Below are 12,365 nucleotides of genomic sequence, written 5' to 3'. Positions count from 1 at the left end.
CTTCTTCTTCTTCTTCTTCTTCTTCTTCTTCTTCTTCTTCTTCTTCTTCCTCTTCCTCCTCACAAGCCTGGCAACAACACCACCGCAGGACACATCCGGCTTGCCGTCTAGAATTTTGACAAGCAATACCGAATTCATCTCTTATCGTTTCTTTTTTTTTGACAGCACATCCAAGAGCTGCAGCTCCGCGTGGCTTCGCTTTCGCAGTCAGAGCAGGACTTCCTGGATTCCAATCAGAAACTCAAAGAAATGCTGGAAAGGTTAAAAAACGAATGCCAGAATGCCAGAAGTCAAGCAGAGAGGGCTCAGTTAGAGGCAGCGAGGTACGTGTTATATCAGGGGTGGCCACACTGTGGCTCGGAAGACACACGTGGCTCTTGCACACATATTGTGTGGTTCTCGAAGTCCCCTCTGCCCTGTTGGCCAGCTTGGAGAAGGCATTTGTCTCTTTAAACCACTTTGCCAAGCCAAACCAGCCAGCAGCTTGGAGAATGCATTTAAAGTTACAATTGCTTTCTTTCCACTCTTCTTTCCTTCCTGTCTTGTGGCTCTCACACATCTGACATTCACGTCTGGTGGCTCTCAAACATCTGATGTTCACATCTTGGGGCTCCGGCTCTCAAACATCTGCCGTTCATGTCTGGCGGCTCTCAAGCATCTGACGTTCATGTCTGGCGGCTTTCAAGCATCTGACGTTCATGTCTGGCGCCTCTCAAGCATCTGACGTTCATGTCTGGCGCCTCTCAAGCATCTGCCGTACATGTCTGGCGCCTCTCAAGCATCTGCCGTACATGTCTGGCCCCTCTCAAGCATCTGCCGTTCATGTCTGGCGCCTCTCAAGCATCTGACGTTCATGTCTGGCGGCTCTCAAACATCTGACGTTCATGTCTGGTGGCTTTCAAGCATCTGCCGTTCATGTCTGGGGCCTCTCAAGCATCTGCCTTTCATGTCTGGCAGCTCTCAAGCATCTGCCGTTCATGTCTGGCGGCTCTCAAGCATCTGCCGTTCATGTCTGGCGGCTCTCAAGCATCTGCCGTTCATGTCTGGCGGCTCTCAAGCATCTGACGTTCATGTCTGGCGGCTCTCAAGCATCTGCCGTTCATGTCTGCCGCCTCTCAAGCATCTGACGCTCATGTCTGGCGCCTCTCAAGCATCTGCCGTTCATGTCTGGCGCCTCTCAAGCATCTGCCGTTCATGTCTGGCGCCTCTCAAGCATCTGACGTTCATGTCTGGCGCCTCTCAAGCATCTGACGTTCATGTCTGGCGCCTCTCAAGCATCTGACGTTCATGTCTGGCGCCTCTCAAGCATCTGACGTTCATGTCTGGCGGCTCTCAAGCATCTGCCGTTCATGTCTGGCGGCTCTCAAGCATCTGCCTTTCATGTCTGGCGGCTCTCAAGCATCTGCCGTTTATTCTGTGTGGCTCTTACATTAAGCAAGTTTGGCCACCCGTGTTATATCTTACTGCAGGCACTGAGAACTGGTCTTTGCCTCAGGCCAGGGGCACCATAAAGAAGCCATAAATGGAGAGGCCTAGCAGGGCTTCCTCACCACAGTATTGGCTGGCTGGCTGGAGATGCGCCCAGAGGTGAATCACGCAGATGCAGCCGCGTGACATGCAGAGCTGTCTGTGGGGATCATGGAAACATCTCTGATTTTTATTAATTGGGCTTTACTCGTATGCCGCATCGCAGCCTGGGAATTGCTCCTCTACCGCTTGGGATTCTGCTCCCTTCATATGGCCTTCCCCCATTGCTCAGTACTGTTAAGCTGGAGGACCGTCTCAGTTCACATTCACTTACCTGTTTGCTCAGGTCCTCATCCGAGCCCCTGCTCCTTGTGCCTCCCTACCTGAGCTAGTTACGTGGTCATGCCAGCAAGAGCCTTTTCGGCCTCTGCACTGCTATCTAGCTTGAACTACAGCTATTAGTCTTACACCAGTTTGGTGCACTGGTGAAGTGCGCGGACTCTCATCTGGGATAACCCAGTTTGATTTACCCACTCCTCCACATGCAGCCGCTGGAGTGACCTTGGATCAGCCACAAGCTCTCTCAGAGTTGTTTTGCTCAGGAGCAGTTCTCTCAGAGCTCTCTCAGCCCCGCCTACCTCACAGGGTGTGGTAGGAGGGGAAGGGAAAGGAGATTGTAAGCCGCTCTGAGGCTCCTTGGTAGTGATGGGCAGGGGTCTAAGACCAATCTCTTCCTCTAGTCAAATGCACGTCTAGGTTTCCCCCCCAGGTATTCTATTTAAAAAGGGAAGGGCTTCTCTTGCATTCACTTACAAGGTAACCGTTTTGTGTGTATCGCCTTTTTAAGGGGGCCATCTGTAATTAATGATCTCTGGCTTATTTAACTCCTTTGCATCCCTGCCTTTCTCCCCAATGGGGGGGACCCAAAGCAGTTTGCATCATTCTCCTCTCCTCCATTTTATCCTCACAACCACCCTGTGAGGTAGGTGTGGCTGAGATGGTGTGACTGGCCCATGGTCATCTGGCCGGCTGGGTCTCCCAGATAACTAGCCCAACACTCTTTGCTACTATACCGCACTCACGCCCGATATTTGCTTTAATATTTTTTTTCCGTCAGCTGTTTGGTCTTTCTAGTTTGTTACGGATACAATCACAATAGCTAAGATTTATATTTTGACAGCTTCATTTTGATTGTCTCATTATTGATAGCTGCCTTGAGGAATAAAACACCTTAATAATAAGCGACCGTAAGAAACTCGCCCTGTAGGTTGCGTGGGCACAGCTGCCTTGCTTTGTGTTGGAGAGCCAGTTTGGTGTAGTGGTTAAGTGTGCGGACTCTTATCTGGGAGAACCGGGTTTGATTCCCCACCCCTTCACTTGCACCTGCTGGAATGGCCTTGGGTCAGCCACAGCTCTGGCAGAGGTTGTCCTTGAAAGGGCAGCTGCTGTGAGAGCCCTCTCCAGCCCCACCCACCTCACAGGGTGTCTGTTGTGGGGGAGGAAGGTAAAGGAGATTGTGAGCCGCTCTGAGACTCTTCGGAGTGGAGGGCGGGATATAAATCCAATATCATCTTCTTCTTCCCCCTATCCTCAGAGAGAAAGAGGACAGGTAAGGATCCATGTTCCCTCTAAGCTGTGGAGTCTTGTGAGCAAAAATTCTACTTCATCAGCTACTGGCATTAAAGTCGTGAGCTGCCGCATCAATTAATTTGCTCCGGGGCCATTTTTCCTGAGCTAAGGTAAAAATGTGTGAGCCAGAGGCTAAAAAACTGTGAGCTCACTCCCACTAACTCAGCTTAGTAGAGGGAACACTGGTCAGGATGCCTATGGCGATTAACTATGTAGAGGGATTCTGCTAACTAGGCTATGCTGAGTACTATAGAGAAAAAACCCACTCCGTCTTTACGAAGAATGAGCTGGAGCCTTGTGAGAACGAGAGAGGATTTTTGGGTTCCACTTAAAAGCCATCAGTCTTGAAAAAGGCAACGAAACGTTTGACACTGGCTAACGTGGGCTGGTTTTATGTGGATGGACTTATTCTAGAATGATTAAAGGGCTGGAACACTTTCCCTATGAAGAAAGGTTGAAATGCCTGGGGCTCTTTAGCTTGGAGAAACGTCGACTGCGGGGTGACATGATTGAGGTTTACAAGATAATGCATGGGATGGAGAAGGTAGAGAAAGAAGTACTTTTCTCCCTTTCTCACAATACGAGAACTCGTGGGCATTCGATGAAATTGCTGAGCAGCCGGGTTAGAACGGATAAAAGGAAGTCCTTCACCCAAAGGGTGATTAAGATGTGGAATTCACTGCCACAGGAGGTGGTGGCAGCTACAAGAATAGCCAGCTTCAAGAGGGGATTGGATAAAAATATGGTGCAGAGGTCCATCAGTGGCTATAAGCCACTCTGTGTGTGTGTGTGTGTGTGTATTTTGGCCACTGTGTGACACAGAGTGTTGGACTGGATGGGCCATTGGTCTGACCCAACATGGCTTCTCTTATGTTTATTGTACATCTCACTGACTGAACATGCAAGACGGAAAAGGGATAATTTGTTTAAGTATCTGTGTGCAATCTGGATGAAAAAATTCATTACGGACTGTTCTCTTATGATTTTGGTTTATGAGTCAATAGCAGGCTCTTAACTTTCTAGAAGTGCCTGTGCACTTTAATTTACTTGTCTGCAGACTGTCTGAATTCATTTTAGCCCAGACTGTTTGAGAATAGAGGTTATGTCTAAGTGCCTACGGGCACTCTTGCGTTTCATATTGCAATCTGTTTAAGGTAGAAGCTTTGGAATATGAAAGTGCCTTTTGTGTACATTTATATTGTTCATCTTAGATGACCTAGGCGCAGAGTCTACTCAGAATGAGAGGCCAGATTTCCCCTATTACATATACCGGTATATGTTCTGATAGTGTAGTTTCACCCTGACTTTTTTCTGGTATAAATCAAGCTAGGCTTGCAAGCCAAAAATTGCTTCTTTTCCCCCTTAGGAATATAGAAGACAAGCGTGTGGAGTGGATGGAGGAGAAACATAAACTCGTTCAGCGCGTCACAAAGGCAGAAGAAACCTACGACCAGATGAGACAGAAATTACACCGGGCATCAGTTGTTCAGAAAAAGGTATGTTACTCACAACGAATGTCAGTCAGTCATATTTATTACAGTCATTAGACCATCCATGTACAGGAGAAAAGATACAAAACAAGAGTTGACAATTGAAAAGTTTGCATTCTTATATATGCAACATATGTCTGCAGGAAGTGTTTTCTTCTGGTTTAGATGAATTGTGTTTCTGCGTTCTGGTTCTGCTTTGCGACAGCGCCATCCTCAACAGAGTAACACTCTTTGAAATCCAGAGGAGTGAGCCGTGTTAGTCTGTTGCTGCAAAATAGTAAAGTCCAGTAGCACCTTTAAGACTAACAGATTTTATTGTAGCACAAGCTTTTGAGAAACACAGCTCTCTGCATCACCTGCTTCATGTTATCTCTGTGCATCTCTGACAAAGAGAGCTGTGTTTCTCAAAAGCTTACGCTACAATAAAATGTGTTAGTCTTAAAGATGCTACCGGACTCTTGACTATTGCAAACCCTTTTAAGCCCACCAACTTCATTGCTTAGGATGAGCCTCTTACTAATTCATCAAACATATTATTGACCAGGGGTGGCCAAACTTACATAACATAAGAGGCACGTAGAATAAACGTCAGACATTTAAGAGCCACAAGACATGAACATCAGATGTTTGAGAGCCATAAGGGAGGGAAGGAAGGCAAATAGATGGAGGGGAGGGAGGGGAGAGGTGGAAAGCAAGCAACTTTAACTTAAATGCATTCTTCAAACCATTGGCTGACTTGGCTTGTGGAAGTGATTAAAGAGAGAAATGCCTTCTCCAAGCCAGCCAACAGGGCGCTGGGGGCTTCGAGAGCTGCACAAGATGTGTGAAAGAGCCACATGTGGCTCCCGAGCCACAATTTGGCCACCCCTGGTATTGACTGTTAATAACAAATATGTTTGAATCAAAAACGCCTAAAAGATAATAAAGTCTCTCTCGAGACGTTAAATAAGCGGCCCCGTGGCGCAGAGTGGTAAAGCAGCAGTACTGTGATCTGAACTTTCTGCTCACAACCTGAGTTCTCTGTGATCTGACCCAGTGAAAGCTGGATTCAGGTAGCCGGCCCAAGGTTGACTCAGCCCTCCATCCTTCCGAGGTCGGTGAAATGAGTCCCCAGCTTGCTGGGTGGGGGAAAGTGTAGATGACTGGGGAAGGCAAGGGCAAACCACCCCGTATAAAGTCTGCCGTGGAAACGTTGTGAAAGCAACGTCACCCCAGAGTCGGAAACGACTGGTGCTTGCGCGGGGGACCTTCCCTTTCCAGGAAGACGTTAAATGATGTTTTAAATTGTTTTATAAATTCACAGAAATGTGATAAAGACATAGAAAAACCGCTCAAAGATTGGAGCATAAATAAAATTCCAGTGCAGGCTTCGTTTCAAAATACTGTTTTTGTTTGCAAAATCATAAATAAGGTTTGTTGTCTAACAGATTCATTCAGTGTGATTCTGTTCTAATAAAACAGGGGTGGCCAACGGTAGCTCTCCAGATGTTTTTGCCTACAACTCCCATCAGCCCCAGCCAGCATGGCAAAAAACATCTGGAGAGCTACCGTTGGCCACCCCTGCAATAAAACAATACTATTGTTTTCTAAATCATATGAATATTTTCCCCTTCCCCAAGTAGTTTATGAGAAAGTAATGCACTCGTTTTCATAATATTCATAGAAGTGTGGAATCATAGAGCTGGACGGGGCCATAGAGGCCACCTAGTCCAGGAGTGCGGCCACACTTGCTTGACGTAAGAGCCACACAGAGTAAATGGTGGATGTTTGCGAGCCGCAAGACACGAAGGTCAGATGTTTGAGAGAAGGAAGGAAGGAGGCAAATGTAGATGGGGAGGGAGGGAGGAGGGAGAAGCGTAAAGAAAGCGACTTTAAGTGCACTCTCCAAGCTGCCCGCTAGCATGGCTTGGAGAAGTGAGTGAAAGAAGAAGAAGAAGAAGATATTGGATTTATATCCCGCCCTCCACTCCGAAGAGCCTCAGAGCGGCTCACAATCTCCTTTCCCTTCCTCCCCCACAACAGTCACCCTGTGAGGTGGGTGGGGCTGGAGAGGGCTCTCACAGCAGCTGCCCTTTCAAGGACAACCTCTGCCAGGGCTATGGCTGACCCAAGGCCATGCTAGCAGGTGCAAGTGGAGGAGTGGGGAATCAAACCCGGTTCTCCCAGATAAGAGAGCTCTAGCTGACCCAAGGCCATTCCAGCAGGTGCAAGTGGAGGAGTGGGGAATCAAACCCGGTTCTCCCAGATAAGAGTCCGCACACTTAACCACTACACCAAACCGGCTCTCCAATGCCAAACCGGCTCTCCAAGAGACCAATGCCTTCTCCAAGCCGGCCGATGGGGCAGCGGAGGCCTCAAGAGCCACACAGTGTGTGTGAAAGAGCCACGTTTGGCTCCCAAGCCGCAGTTTGGCCACCCCGATCTAGTCCAACCCCCTGCTCCATGCAGCATCAGCCGAGAGCACCCCTGACCACTGTGTGTCCAGCTGCTGCTTCAAGACTGCCGGTGAGGGGAAGCTCACTACCTCCCTGCTTATTAAGGTGCTGAGGATTGTCACGCCAATCGATAATGGTATCCTTAAATATACGGATTTCTTACTTACAGAGAAAGACACTGAACGACAATAAGCAAAAGAAACTGCTGGAGAAGATAGAGCTCTTAGAAGCCAAGAAAGAAGAGCTGGAAATTGAAAAACAGGTGTTGAACAGGTAATTTTTGGTATTGCTCAGGTTGCAGTATGGTTCCGCCATGTGATAAAACAATATTGCTGCACGATTAGAGATGTGAGTTGCTGCTGCACATCTGGATATGCCATTTTAAAGCCTTGCACTGGGAAGTTAACGTCGCGTCTTTTGTTGTTTCTTTCAGACAGAACGTTCCTTTTGAAGAACACATCCGGCTTCAGAAAAGGCTAAAAGACTTGCAGCGCAGACACAACGAATTCCGCCAATTGATTCTGTATCCCAGCATCCCAACCCAGAACCCCATCACTTCATTGTCATCCACTGTTGTCCCCAGGCCCGAGGCATCCTTCTATCATCTCCAAGTGGGTGACTTACTACCCAAAAAATCCCCAAAGGTTCATTTCACAGGGCGATAAGCCATTGCCAAGGCAGTAATAAACAGGAAAGGGGCAGGAGGCTTTCAAAGCTGCCGTGGCTGGGTTTTCTGGAAGTTTTGGATACCAGAAAGCATACAGAATGCAAGCATACCCACAGCATAGCTCAGGGGTGGCCAAACTGTGGCTCGGGAGCCACGTGTGGCTCTTTCACACACATTGTGTGGCTCTCGAAGCCCCTACTGCCCTGTTGGCCAGCTTCAAGAAGGCATTGGTCTCTCTAAATCACGACTCCAAGTCAAACCAGCCAGCAGCTTGGAGAATGCATTTAAAGTTGCTTTCTTTCTACCTCCCCCTCAACTATCTTCCTTCTTTCCTTCCTGTCTTCTTGCGGCTCTCAAACATCTGACATTTATTCTATGTGGCTCTTACACTAAGCTCTGCTCACAACCTGAGTTCGATCCCCAGCGGAAGCTGGGTTTTCAGGTAGCCAGCTCCAGGTTGACTCAGCCTTCCATCCTTCCGAGGTCGGTAAAATGAGTACCCAGCTTGCTGGGGGGGGGGGGAGTGCAGATAACTGGGGAAGGCAAGGGCAAACCACCCCGTAAAAAGTCTGCCATGAAAATGTTGCGAAAGCAACGTCACCCCAGAAGCGACTGGTGCTTGCACTGGGGACCTTCCCTTCCCTTACACTAAGCAAGTTTGGCTGCCCCTGGCATAGCTTATGTTAAGTAAGGAATTTCTGTGATAGACTCAGAATCCAAACAGCTGTTTTAGGTTATACTCAAGAGCTTGGAGTCTCCGACATACCGAGGTAAAGGTTCTGCTTGGGGTGTGTATGTGCGTTTTTACTTTGAGTCCTTTGTCCTCTCCTAAACTGCATTCTGAATCGGTTTCATTGCAGAGGGCCAAGAGCGTCTGGGATTCCCCTTATCTTCAATACCCTCAGTGGTTATCTGTCCCAAGGCAGCAGTTAGAGTTGCCAGTCCCCAGTTGGAGGCAGGGGATGCCCTGGTTTGGAGGCCCTCCCCCCACTTCAGGGTCATCAGAAAGTGGCGGGGGGGTTGAATGTCTGCTGGGCACTCTGTTATTCTCTATGAAGACTGGTCCCCAGGGCTTTGGGGGTAGAAAATGCCCAGTAGGAACTCATTGGCTTTCAGCTGAGGCCTCCCCCTTCAATCCATCCCAGCACTACAAGATCTGCTGGACCTGGACAACAGGTCACATCTGTCAGGCAGAATCTGCCACTTTAGTCTTTGTCATTTTAGATTTTACGTATTTTAAATTGGGTTTTTATTGGTTTTTTACTGTTGACTGTTTTTACGATGTAACCCACCCTGAGCCTGTTATAAGAACATAAGAGAAGCCATGTTGGATCAGGCCAGTGGCCCATCCAGTCCAACACTCTGTGTCACAGAAGAACATAAGAGAAGCCGTGTTGGATCAGGCCAATGGCCCATCCAGTCCAACACTCTGTGTCACATAAGAACACAAGAGAAGCCATGTTGGATCAGGCCATTGGCCCATCCAGTCCAACACTGTGTCACATAGTGGCCAATATATGTGTGCATGTATACACACACACACACACACACACACACACTGTGGCTAATAGCCACTGATGGACCTCAGCTCCATATTTTTATCTAAACCCCTCTTGAAGCTGGCTATGCTTGTAGCCGCCGCCACCTCCTGTGGCAGTGAATTCCACATGTTAATCACCCTTTGGGTGAAGTACTTCCTTTTATCCGTTTTAACCTGACTGCTCAGCAATTTCATGGAGTGCCCATGAGTTCTTGTATTGTGAGAAAGGGAGAAAAGTACTTCTTTCTGTACTTTCTCCATACCATGCATAATCTTATAAACTTCTATCATGTCACCCCTCAGTCGACGTTTCTCCAAGCTAAAGAGCCCCAAGCGTTTTAACCTTTCTTCATAGGGAAAGTGTCCCAAACCTTTAATCATTCTAGTTGCCCTTTTCTGCACTTTTTCCAATGCTATAATATCTTTTTTGAGGTGCAGCGACCAGAACTGCACACAGTACTCCAAATGAGACCGCACCATCGATTTATACAGGGGCATTATGATACTGGCTGATTTGTTTTCAATTCCCTTCCTAATAATTCCCAACATGGCGTTGGCCTTTTTTATTGCAATCGCACACTGTCTTGACGTTTTCAGTGAGTTATCTACCATGACCCCTTCTACGGGAAGGGCAGGCTAAAAATTGAATAAAAGAATTAAATAAAATTGGCATGTTAGGCCACACCCATTGACACCAAACCATCCGGAACTACGTTCCTGTGCATTCCTGCTCAAAAAAAGCCCAGCCAGTCCCCATAGGGTGAATTGATTCATGGGTACCTGGGGCTCCGGAGGAACTATTATTTGAGGTAGAGGCACCCAATCTTCAGCATAGCATCCAGCGCCTCTCCCCAAAATGCCCTCCAAGTTTCAAAAAGATTGGACCAGGTGGCCCAATTCTGTGAACCCCCCCAAAAGGTTCCCCTTCCATTATTATTGGAGGAAAGGCATTTAAAAGGTGTGGGGTCCCTTTAAATGTGACGGCCAGAACTCCCTTCGGCGTTCAGTCGCGCTTGTAACAACCTTGCTCCTGGCTCCACCCCAATATCTCCTGGCTCCACCCCCAAGTCCCCAGAAATTTCCTGAGTTAGACCCTGTAGACTAGTGGGTGGAGCGTCCCAAGCAAAAGGTGTGGATGCTTCCGCCAATGCAAAAGAAAAAGGGGAGAGAAACTTCTGCAGTGGCTTTAAAAGAGAAACATAGAAAAGTGCTTGGAGGATGACTGACCACTCTGGAATGTCCTACTGCCTCCCCACCCCCGGCTTGAAGAACTGCTATTCCAGAAACACAAAGCCTTCTTGGGTGTGCGGATCTGGCAGTCAAAAAGCTTATGGTTTCCGTGTCAATTTCCTTTCATAGCAGATATACAAACATAGCCAGCTTCAAGAGGGGGTTAGATAAAAATATGGAGCAGAGGTCCATCAGTGGCTATTAGCCACAGTGTGTGTGTATATATATATATAAATTTTTTTGCCACTGTGTGACACAGTGTTGGACTGGATGGGCCATTGGCCTGATCCAACATGGCTTCTCTTATGTTCTTATGTGACACAGAGTGTTGGACTGGAGGGGCCACTGGCCTGATCCAACATGGCTCCTCTTATGTTCTTATGTGACACAGAGTGTTGGACTGGAGGGGCCACTGGCCTGGTCCAACATGCCTTCTCTTATGTTTTTATGTGACACAGTGTTGGACTGGATGGGCCATTGGCCTGATCCAACATGGCTTCTCTTCTGTTCTTATGTGACACAGAGTGTTGGGCTGGATGGGCCATTGGCCTGATCCAACATGGCTTCCCTTGTGTTCTTATGTGACACAGAGTGTTGGACTGGATGGGCCACTGGCCTGGTCCAACATGGCTTCTCTTATGTTCTTATGTGACACAGAACGTTGGACTGGATGGGCCATTGGCCTGATCCAACGTGGCTTCCCTTGTGTTCTTATGTGACACAGATGGGCCATTGACCTGATCCAACATGGCTTCTCTTATGTTCTTATATATCTATAAACATAGGAGAGCCAGTTTGGTGCAATGGTTAAGTGCGCGGACTCTTCTCTGGGAGAACCGGGTTTGATTCCCCACTCCTCCACTTGCAGCTGCTGGAATGGCCTTGGGTCAGCCATAGCTCTCACAGAGCTGTCCTTGAAAGGGCAGCTTATGGGAGAGCTCTCTCAGCCCCACCAACCTCACAGCGTGTCTGTTGTGGGGGAGGAAGATAAAGGAGATGCAGAGTGGAGGGTGGGATATAAATCTTCTTTCTCTTGTATGATAGACCTTATATGAATCTGAACATTTGGGGGTTAAGCACTCCTAACTGACCAGTGCGGGATAAAAATAAACTCCAGGCCGCAGTACTTTTTTTAAGTGGTCTTTGGTATTTTCCAGTATACTCAAGCTCATACCTCCTGCCTCCCTGCCGTATTGTGCTGGGACACTTTATTAAAGGCAAACAGAGACAAAAAGCACAAGAATAAAACTGCCTTTTCCACAGATGACGTCTTTATAGCCTCTGTCATAAAAGTATTATTCGCAGCAGATATATCTATCAACTTAATGTCCTTTCCTCCTTTGGTTTGCCTTTTAATTTCAAGGAGGAACAGCATCAAAGAGAACTTTCTCTGCTCCGCAAACGCCTGGAAGAACTGGAGACCACACAGAGAAAACAGCTGGAAGCGCTCGGTGCCTCTACCGACCGTGTTAGATCAGTAGCAAGTTCAGACTCTTGATACGTATGTTGGAAAAGGATGGTCCACCACCTGGGAACACTAAATCTGCTCCAACACTAAACGATTAAGCATTAGATGCACATTCTCCCTTGCCAAAAGCATTCACACAATGTGCCTTGAATGAAATACTGAAGTATATCCTTTGTTGTTTTGTAACATTTTGAACTAAAAAGTTAATTTCAACCAATACAGTCATGCAAAATAAAAATAACTTGAAGAAAATATCTTCTAAATTCAGATTATAAGGCTTATAATCAAATTTAAGGTTATACGTTGTGCTAAAACTTTTTCTAATAATGTTTGTATGCAAAAATTCCTTGTAAAATCTTTTGTTTTATATATATATATATATATATATCCATTTTTCATTAATAGATTACTGTGATTTGGAAGTGGGCAGCAGCAGTCC

At 47.2% G+C, this 12,365-nt stretch overlaps 1 protein-coding gene across 1 annotated transcript in view; it reads left to right on the top strand.

The window, feature by feature from the left end:
- LOC132575765 (centrosomal protein of 83 kDa-like) overlaps positions 1-11,956 on the top strand; it is a 43,375-nt gene extending 31,419 nt beyond the window's left edge. Inside the window, exons 12-16 of the mRNA XM_060244455.1 lie at positions 166-323; positions 4,463-4,592; positions 7,191-7,294; positions 7,455-7,632; positions 11,822-11,956. Coding sequence (XP_060100438.1) covers positions 166-323; positions 4,463-4,592; positions 7,191-7,294; positions 7,455-7,632; positions 11,822-11,956 — 705 coding nt within the window. The remainder of the gene's footprint in view (positions 1-165; positions 324-4,462; positions 4,593-7,190; positions 7,295-7,454; positions 7,633-11,821) is intronic.
- Positions 11,957-12,365: the final 409 nt, after the last annotated feature.

This window comes from Heteronotia binoei, chromosome 8 (genome assembly GCF_032191835.1).
Source record: "Heteronotia binoei isolate CCM8104 ecotype False Entrance Well chromosome 8, APGP_CSIRO_Hbin_v1, whole genome shotgun sequence".
NCBI classification, from domain to species: domain Eukaryota; kingdom Metazoa; phylum Chordata; class Lepidosauria; order Squamata; family Gekkonidae; genus Heteronotia; species Heteronotia binoei.
This window is presented reverse-complemented; position numbering and strand designations above follow the sequence as displayed.